The 10,941-nt window shown below is 35.1% G+C and overlaps 1 protein-coding gene across 1 annotated transcript; it reads left to right on the top strand.

The window, feature by feature from the left end:
• The first annotated feature begins 8,756 nt into the window (after positions 1-8,756).
• On the top strand, positions 8,757-9,150 carry LOC126621831 (uncharacterized). Its single transcript, XM_050290419.1, has 2 exons — positions 8,757-9,011; positions 9,088-9,150. The coding sequence occupies exons 1-2, from the start codon at positions 8,757-8,759 to the stop codon at positions 9,148-9,150; spliced, it is 318 nt and encodes a 105-aa protein (XP_050146376.1).
• The last annotated feature ends 1,791 nt before the right edge of the window (positions 9,151-10,941 follow it).

The raw sequence follows: 10,941 nt of genomic DNA, 5'->3' as shown, positions 1-10,941 counted from the left end.
AGGAGAGCTGCCCGAACAGTGCTGACCGGTGCCCGGTGGCAGACTCAAAACGCCTTCGCGCTCGTATCGTGGAAAGGGACGTGACCGTGGGCAGGGCAACCCCGTTTCTCAGTCAAATCCTGGGCTTGAGTACGTGGGGGCCCACATCATTAGCCACCTCAGATTCGGTCCAACACGTAATTTTATTTGATCATCAAGGAAGTGAAGTGAAGCCGAGCAGTCGTATTACAACACAATTTTATTTGATTACGACATTACTATTATTTTTTTATTTTCTTCTGGATTCTGAGTTGTTGTACACTTTTGTATTGTGTCACAATATTTATGCACGTTGGAATTATTAGGCTCTATGTATCCCTGACAGTGTTTTCCTCTTTGTGGCAACCAGGTCTTGATTTAACCTACCTAGGTAAAAAATGAAAAGAAAGGAAACATGCTAAGATAAAACTAAATATGGGCTTTGAAAAGTTTACGATAAAGTAGTGTTTGTCAGTAGTCGGATAAATAACTTGGAGTAAAGAGAATTACTTCGAGAGTAATAAGATTACACTAAATGATAAGTTTGTTCTATATAAGGTAGCTGAAAGATAAAACATAAGGACGCTCAACTCACAGCACAAAAAGACTTTAAAATTTTGTAGCCTACCTTTTTTAAGTTCCTTTTGTAGTTCAGCACATCTGCAATTGTATTTATGTTTTAAGTATTGATTTCTTTTAAGAATACTTCATTCCAAAGCACTTCAGCAACTAGCAAAACTTGCTTGACTAGCAAGAGAGTTTGCAAGGAATAGGTGTAAACGTTCCTTATCTCTTGTGCTTAGCATTTCTTCAGGTTATTACTTTGTTGTTGGATATTTAATTTCCTTTATGTTCTTACATTTTCAAGAATCATGAAGAAGAGTGCACTTTGAATGGTTGCTCAATCATGATCAATGCTTGGAGTGACCCAAAAAAAGAACCGTAATAAATTTGTATGTCAATTGCAAGGAAGGCACACCATATTTGTTTGTTATAAGGAATGCTCTAGTGAAGCACACACCGGGGAATACATCTTTGAATATGTTGACAAGTGTGTTGAAAATTGGGCTTGAAAATGTAGTTCAAGTAGTGACCGATAATGCTCTAACAATATGGCGATGGGCAACGTGATGAAGAAAAAGAGGCCAAACATATTTTGGACATCATGTGCCACTCACTCTTTGAATCTCATGCTTCAAAGGATTGGTAATCTCCCTAGGTTCAAAGGAGTTATTGACAAAGTAAAGACTTTCACTATCTTCATTTATGCACATCATAAAACTGTGGCATTGATGAAGAAGCATACAAAGAAAAGAGACATAGTGAGACATAGTGAGGCCTGGAGTCACTAGATTTGCAATTTTTTTTCCTCACAATGCAAAGCTTAAGTGATAAGAAAAAAGACTTGAAGATTGTGGTTGCTAGTGATAAATGGGAACAATGCAAACATTCCAAGAGTACAAAGGGGAAAACAACATATGCTACCATAGAGAGTGCATAATTTTGGAATGGGGTCTCATTTTGCTTCAAAGTGTGTGAACCTTTATTTAAGGTACTTCAAATTCTGGATGGGGATAAAAAGTCATCAATGAGGTTATTGTATAGAGAGCTACAAAAAGCAAAGAAGGAGATTAAAGAGGCAATCACGAACAATGAGGCCAACTACCAACCAATTCATATTGATGGAAAAAATTAGTGAGCGGCTTGATAGTCCATTAGATTTGGTGGGCTACCTCTTGAACCCTTATTACTTCTTTAAAGATCAAAGCATACAACATGATCCAATGTCATGGATGAGATTTTTGCTTGTGTTGAGAAGTTCTTCCCCGATAACTATGAGGTCCAAAACCAAGTGATAAATGTCGAGATGCACAAGTATAGAGGAAAAGAAAGTGGATTTGGAAGACATTTGCCTAAGATTGGATCTGTTGAGAATGATGACAACTATTATCCAGATATGAATATTCATTATTCACATATGCTTATTTTTTATCTATTAAATTTAGCTTTACTACTTATTTTTCTTTACTAATTGTGTGCTTTTTTTTCTTCTTTAGTTGCATGGTGATATAATTATGAAAAATTGTGTACCTAATTTGCAAAAGATGACTATAAAGATTCTCTCATTGATTACAAGCTCATCAAGTTGTGAGAGAAATTGGAGCACTCTTTAAGGGATACATACAAACAAAATGAATAGACTAGATACAATAAGGTCAAATAATTTAGTCGATGTCTAATTCAATGCAAGGATCATGAACAAGAAGAAAAGAGAGAAGGAGACGAAAGTGGACATACTACTTGCATGATAAATAGTATGGCGCAAGGATGGATTGTGGATGATGGTGATGAAGAACTTGAGCTTGGTTTGGAAATTGATGGAGAGACATCAGAGGTGGGTATTTCCCTAGAGCCTTGGAGGAGTTTTAGAAATGTTGAAGTAAGAGAACCTCATGAAGAAGATTTTGTATCAAATGAGGACACGAAAGAAGAAGAAAAAGATGATGAGAAGCTGAATTTGAGTCCGACACGGAGATAGTCTTGGGGGGATATGGACAAGAAGACATTGATGCCTAGCTTTGCAACTTTGTAAGTATCTTATATTATTATATTTTCTTATTCCTCCTATTTTGCATTTTATGTGTTTTCAAATTGTGAACTTGTTGGATACATGTATGTTTTTAAATTTTGGACTTGTTGGATACATGTACTTTATTGTATTCTTCTACTTCTATTTTTTCATTTCATCATTCTTTTATTATCTTATCCATACTAGTATAGCTGGAATCTTATAAGTAATTCTCTTCATCATCTTTTTTTGTTGTTGTATTGATTATAACCAACCGATATATAATTGAGATAACATATTGTATGTTATTTATTATTTTCTGTTGCGTATTTAAGCATTCAAATTAAATTTATCTCAATGATATGTTTGAATCCCAACAAACAAACCGTGCGAACTTAAATTTAAAAGAAAGTTATAGAGCATTTAATGTTTCCAGCATAGAATATTACCCATGCATGCTTATAAGGAGAAAAATGGGAGAAAGAAAGGATGAACATTGCCAAAAATATAAGCCCCTCCAAAAGCCAGATGCATGAAATTTTAGGGCAGAGTGCTATTTTTTTATTAGCACCTATCACCAATATAGGCGTAATGGGAAACAGTAAGGTGGAAGCAAAAAGAATGATTTGCTAAATAAACACAATTAAAAAAGAAACACTTTGTGGAGCTTAAAGACCCTAGAATCCATAGCTCTAGCATAACTATTCTGCAGTGAGCATGCCATTCTCAAGTTGCCAAAAATAAGCCTTTACATCACCTCAAGCAATCCTCTTCCATATTCTATTTTTTGAACCACCAAAGCCAAATCTCTTAAACATCAATCTCAAGCTATTACACATCACTAATCAATTAGAAAACGCTCTTCTTGATATCTCATATTGATGGGAAGAAAGACCTTGAATGAGCTTACAAGTAAGTTAAGCTACTCTCCATATTGACAATTGCTTTTATGATGAAACCTCAACTTTCTTCAATAAAAATGCACGCTTTTTACTCTGCAACCAATCTTTTTACACCGGAAACTACTACCTTCCCTCTCTTAACTCTTATAGCACTTTCATTTTGAAAACTATATATTAAACTCATCTAAGAAGGGGGTGTTGAAGATCTTAGAGAGAGAAAGATAATGCATCCAAGCTTCCACCCAAGGGTGTCCGAAGTTGGTCGAAAAAAGGCAAAAATACCATTAGACTTGAAAAAACTATGGAGGCTCAATTCACCTCGTACCGAGGCTTTCAAGGTTAATTATATACTCAATGTCAGGTTGTATATGAAGGCGAGATGAAGTGAATAGGGTTGTCTTCATTGGAGCTTTGTTGGATTTTGGCTGGATTAGTCAGAATATGTATTCAAGAACTTAATGTTTTCAACGTGAAGAGAGAGTGGTGGCAGAAGTAGTTGTTGGCTATATATAGTTGTTGGGTCTAGACCTATCATTTTTATACTTAACCCGTTAACCCAATCCGACTCACCCGTTAAAATTAGTATTTGGGTTAATGCTTAGCTAGTCGGGTTGTTGCTCAGTAAACTTGTTAAATAAGAGTCACTTTGGGTTAACCCACGAAACACATCAGCACCCGTTATTGAGGGTGTCTTGTGTAATTTCAATGAAGACTTTACAAAAAGAGAAAAAAAAAAAAACCCTTGCTGACTCTTTGTCTCACACTCTTGTTTTACTCTCTAGTCTCTATCTACTCTTCATCCACTTCGTTATTTGGCAAAGGTCACTCACCTCTTCAACCTCTCTCTCTCTTGTGAAGCTCTGTTAATATTTTCCTGTTTCTGGTGCTTTTGAGAGGCAGCTGGCTGTCCTATTCTCTGTTTTGCGTGCTATCAGTATCAATTGAAAGTTTAAAACCTTCGGATTCTGTGTTTCGGTTTCTTTTCAGCTTGGCTTGTTTTCTTTTGTCTTGTATTGGCTTGTTCTTTGCTTCATTTGAATTCAATTCACCATGATTTTAATCATCCATTTGAATTAAAATGAAATTGGTAAGTTTTTCAATTAATTGAGTAGTTCTTTCAATTAATTGAATATAGATGAATTGGGCTAGGAGGATGGTAGAACATGGTACTAAGTCCAGGTTGTGAAAGCTTTGATGAATTAGAAATTTTGAGCACATAAGAAAGTTTTTGCAGGATCTAACATTTACTTACTCATCTGGGTAAATTTTCCAGGCAGGATGAATATCTTGTACCTGAACTCAAAAATTGTAGTTGATCCTTCGATCTGTACTACTATAGATGTTAGACTGATAGTTACTAAGGAAAACTAATGAAAAGGGTTTGAAAACTTTGAGTTTTAATGATAAGGACAAAATAAAGGGTAAAGTGAATAGTACCATGTTTGACTTTTTAATGTAAAAATGTGGTTTTTCGTTAAAGTGAACAGTACTGTGGGCTTTTCGTTAAAACTCCCTAGTTACTATGATTTTGATTAGTGTTGGGTTGTAACTTGATTACAAGGTTTTATCATACAACTATTGCCAACTGTAACTTGTAAAACATACCAACTTTGCATTTGGGTACTTTTAAACGTGTTGGACCTCCATACTTGAAATCTTGATTAAAATATGTGTAATATGAATGGAAATGTAAAAATCAAAAAGAAATTGTTAGTGGGTGTTAACGGGTGACTCACTAGTTTAACGAGTTGGATTTGGATGACTTATTAGTTTAAGGGATGGGTGTGGGTGACCCGTTAACTTAACAGATCGAGTGAAATTCGGCCCAAACCCAATAAATTCAACCTGTTTATAGGTCTATTTGGAGCCATTGGGAAAAGAGTAATGCTATTCATACCATATTTTTGTATCATATTTTTGTATCACATTTTCATATCCCCTTAGGTGACATTTGATATGGACAGCCACATTATTTGAATTAATTAGATTTTTAAATTTAGTTCATTATTTAATAAATTAATAATTAAGAAAAATTAGTTAATTAAATTATGATTGTGGTATACGAGGAGTCTTTCTCCTTCATTTCCTTGAATTTTGCAAATTTTTCAAATGATGTGGTTGTCCATATTAGATGCCACCTAAGATGGTATAGAAATATGGTATAAAAACATAGTATGAATAACATTACTCTTGAGAAAAAGAAAAAGAAAACTGTGCAGCTTTAACTTATATATATAATTTTGGAAAATAGATCACGACTCATGGAACGATCCATATTAGAGCCAATAATCAAAGATCGACTTAAGATCAAACTTCTTATATGGTTGTTCACCCTAAAAACTACCAAGCCTACGTGGCGCGCATGCCGAGTAATCTATGAGCTAACTACATCCTTCGGTTGTGTGCGGGGCGTGCCAACTCGTCGGCCAAGCTCAACCGAGGAGTAAAATATGTTGATGTCGCGTTGGGTGCGCTGCTGACTTCTTGATCTTGTGACTGCGGCCGAGGAAAGAACTTGTCTCAGCCTTCGGGTTCTAAAGCCTGAAGACAAGGCTGCTAACTTAGAGAAGTTCAATATCAAATTCGGCTTCCAATGTGCCGAATGTAGTAACTCATAACATCTCACTTCGCCGAGAAGGCTGATGAGATGACCTCGACAACAAGGATTTGGAAATCCTTCTCGACCGAGACTTGGATAGGTAACCAATCGGCCTCGACGCAGTGCTGTTTATGCCAACTGAAGATGCTGCGAGATCGGCTGATTCTAAGGCGACAGTGCTGTTTATGCCAACAGTGCTGTTTATGCCAACTGAAGATATCACCAGTTGCCTCCACAGTGCTGTTTATGCCAACTGAAGATGTGTCGGCGAAAAAGAAAATAAAAAAAATCTCAAAGTTGTTGAGAGAGTTTGCGCATGACAGTTTTGTGTGTTGAATTGGAGGTCCTCTTCCGTTGCACCGAGTCTTGTATTTATAGGAATGAGTATGCGGTTGGTAATTTTGTGGACTCCAATTCCACCTCTACCACCTCCTCCCCGTGTTAATACACGATATCACCGCCACTTTTTAACTCTTGATAAGCCAATCCCTTTGCTAACAATTATCACAACCTGAATCGGTGATAGCCAGGCTCAAAATTTCAAATACCTGACCACGTGCATACATGGTGATGACTTTGGGAAACAATTCCAATAATTCATGGTATGCCATCCTTATCTCCTGCTCATCCCATGCATGATATAACTCACGTGGCATATCCCTATTTGACCGACCAAGTGAAAATATTACAGATGCCTCCTCAAGTTGAACCCCATCGAGTATATCATTGGTGAAATTAGACTTCTAACTGCCGTAGACTACATGATAAGATGAAATATAACTATAATCATGTTGGAGAAAAAGTCTATTTGTTGATGTAAAAATACTTTAACATAAACTCCAAGATAATCACTCTGATGGATAATATCTTGATAATAATTAACGTGAAATAGATTAAAAATATTTGTAATTCATTTTTCATCCGATGGTTGGGAGCTATGCCCACCTAACGGCCGATGATGTAATTTTGGGTCCAAACAATAGTACACCAATGTGTTTTAAAATATAATCTTCTTTTTAAAAAAAAAACATCTTAACATTACTCTTTAACAAATGTCTTAATGTTCCTACGTACATACTCTCAAAGCACTCAATTTGGCCTAATGATGATCTCTATATTTACCCCTCTAATTTGGCGATCGAGTCTCTCTATCTTTGCATGTGTGCGCGTATTTTATTATTAGCAGCAACTTGTCCCACATAGAATATGTCAGTTTGTTAAAAACACATTAATTAAGTTATCGTGATCTAATTAGCCGCAATGATAGATTAGAGAAAATATAATATGAGATTAGGTGGTGACAATTAGTTGAATACAATTCATCCGACATTCATATATATTCTTTGATAGAGTATGTTGACATAGCTGTTAAGTAGAAGTCGTTACATACATATGTTAGCCCGATTTGAGTTCCCACTTCCCACTGGTCATACTTTTGCTTTGAATGGATAAAAAAAATGAACCATCTGCACTAGTAAATTCCAAAGTCTAACTAGAATAAAACATGAACCCTCCTCCCACCTCATTGTTTGTGAAGGCCGTTCCCACAGAAAGACCAAACACACAATTTGTTTTTTAATCTTTATTTTTCTATGAGGCCTCTTTATCCATTTATTTTAAGTTATAGTGGAACTTAACTCAAGACTTTGAATTCAAAAGTGAACGTTCTTGATCAATTAAATTATAGATTTGTCATTGTTTTTTAAAGGTATTTGTTTTATTTTAAAATGACAAAATTTTAAATTACTTTAATTCACAGGGAGAGGAAATCGAACATACGAATGCCACGTGACATGATAGGCATGTTGATTCTTTGCCAATAATATTAAGATTTAATAGTATTCCTCTTCATTTATAAGGAGAAAGTAACTGACGTAGCGAGATATATGATAAGAGAAAATAGAAAGAAATTCCATCCAGAATCCACTAGGAAAATAGAGGGAAAACTCTAGTTTATTGAATAATAGTTGAAAGATAAAAATTCCAACACCCAAGAGGTTTAAATATTACGTGTCCTAAACATAAATTCAAACTGTAGAAGGACATAACGTTCAAATAGGAAATAAAATGAACAGTTAAAAAAGTACTGAAAGTATTCCTAAAACTTTCGTGTTGTTTGGGATGGTAAACGAAGGATTTGGCCAAAATTGCCCCTATATCACAAGCAAAGTTGCTAAGTATTGTTTCTCGGGTCATTCTCATTCAAAACGACATATTTTATGTCCAGGACGGTTTTTGAGATTTCGGAGGTCATGTGTGAAATTTATCAAAATAGCCTCTCCTTAAGATAATTTTTCAAAAAAAAAAAAAAAGGACAATGTAATGATGCTAAAAAGTAATAACTTAAATCAGTAGGACTGACTCTTGTAAGTTTGAATCAATAGGACTGAATCAGATTCAACACTTACATATTGCCAGTTTGATAATTAATTATTGCTAACGAATTATTTATCACATTGTATAGTATGAAACCTGATTATTTATTGGATAAATTGTTTTGGGTCAATGAGAACCGCAGATTAATTTATTGTGAAGGAAGTGACAAAGTCCATGCATGAACGATCTATTTAATGGGAGGGGAGGGAAGAAGAAACTAAAGTAAATCAAGGAAGAGATCATAAACACAAAACTGGAAAAATCATCGACGATAGTGTCAACACAGGAGGAGATGATGAGCACTACTACTGATGATGTGGAAGTAGTTGTATTCGATGCTTATTACAAGCCCAAGCTTCGTAGTTCATTCCTTGAAGCAACAATAAGAGCTCTTTTCAAGTGTTTCGGTGCTGAGAAGATAGAACAAGTTGCGGAGTGCCCAGGTAAGACTGCAGAAACTTCCGTTGCAGATACGCCAGTTTCCAATGATCCACCCGCAAATCCAGAAGCTGCTCCTACTCCTGTTGAAACAGACCCGGAGAGTTCGGTACGGTTCTCTCTCTCTCTCTCTCTCTCTCTGCTGTTGAAATAATGTTCTAATTAATTAATTATGTATTACACAGAAAGCTCCTATCCTTAAAAGTAGGCCAGGCCTATCTGACGGGTCTGGTGGTAAGATTAACTAGAGTCCCCAGGACCTAACGCAAATGAATTGACGAGCTGCAGAGCCTGCTACATGCAAATTAATCGTCCGCGCACGTATTGTAATACTGGAGAAATTATGTAGACAGTAGACACTGTTTATCTTTATTTCTATCAATTATAAATTTTCTTTCTGCATTAGGTTTGTTGGATTATGTAGTCCTTCTTTTCCTGTACTCTGACAAGGAGTGCATTAATAAGTTTGTACAAGGCATGATCATGCGATGTAGTACATATATAATGTAATGTGTTGATTTGTTTAGTTACAAAATAAAAGAATTTAAGGGAGGTTTGAGATTAAATTATCATTTTTTTATTTTAAATAGTAATTAAGGGTATTAATCAATTAGTATTTTGGATTAGATACCCATTTAATGAAATGTTGCACAAGAACTAATATAAACGCAACTAAATCTCAATGTTAGTTATTTCGTTATCTTGTCACCCATACAATGGCAAAAATATCCTCATCTAGTTTTTAGTTAGCACCTCCTCCAATTTGTATGTTGCCCATTTTCATTCATATTTATATATTTGGGAGTTTGGATAAAAGCAGAAGAGGAGGGTGTTAGGTAGTTAACATCCAACACTCCGTTTCAATATCGATCCCTATAATTTATAGATTCAAATGTATAACTCCAATGCAGAGTCATAAATGTTTATAAACCTCCAAACTCAAATAAGTTGTAAAATTTTCGTATGTGCACAACATAATGTGCAATTAAAATTTTTTTTTTTGTTTTTATTACATGTGAGGAAAACATATACATATCATGTTGAAAATTAACCGTGCATGGCACAGTCCAACAATACGTAAATCACAACTAAAATCTCAACTCTCAAGTTGCCCTATGTACTACCCCTTATAGTAAAGTAACACACCCACACCCACACCTTCTCCCCTCTTTCTGCCTCCCTCTTTTAAAGTATAAATTTTTTTTATATATGCAAGCATATATTTATATTGTGAAATTGAAAAAAAAATCTATTTACACACTTGCGTTCACATATAATAACAAAACATAAATAACCTCTATGTAGTTCTAAAAAATTATGGCGCCTCTTTTTCCAACGCTACATCTTGACATGCTCTCTAGTAGGATAACTAAAATTTGAATTGATATTAACTACGACTATATACAAGTTTTATTCTATAAATGATATTTAACGACTATTAACGATAGCTATTCTTTTTGGACCATATAGATAAATCTCACAAATTAGTCTAGCGCGTAGAATCTGATGCTTTGGCTTACACCCAAGTACTAGGTTTCTTTTAGTACATAGAACGATATTAAAAAATACTTGGATTAATTTAGAGGGATGAGAACTTGCCTGTAAGAGAGCTTGCTCTCACCAACTAACCTAAACCACATATATATTATATATTATATAAATGCACAATAATAGTGGAAAACATGGACATTTAAGCAGAGAGTTCAAACGGCAAGCCAAACGAAATTAGTGAAAACTTGGCAAATATATAACAATTTCTCTCTAGAGGCTAACTTTCAAATTTGAATTGAAGATTTTCTGTGATTGGAGATCAATATCCAAAAATAGTCCTGCACAACGCTTCTCTACTTAATGAACTGTAGTTGGTGCTAAAGGCCTCGTTCTCCAGCACTGGTTTTATATATCTCAATTCCAGTCAATGAATGCTCGAGAACCAGTCCCCTCTTTTCTCATGTTTACATATTCAAAACCCTCGTTGAAGTTTGATCCTCAATAATCCTTTAATATATGGAACAATCTATAGGCTGAAATGCATGTAT

The sequence above is a fragment of the Malus sylvestris genome, chromosome 5, assembly GCF_916048215.2.
Source record: "Malus sylvestris chromosome 5, drMalSylv7.2, whole genome shotgun sequence".
In the NCBI taxonomy this organism is placed as follows: domain Eukaryota; kingdom Viridiplantae; phylum Streptophyta; class Magnoliopsida; order Rosales; family Rosaceae; genus Malus; species Malus sylvestris.
This window is presented reverse-complemented; position numbering and strand designations above follow the sequence as displayed.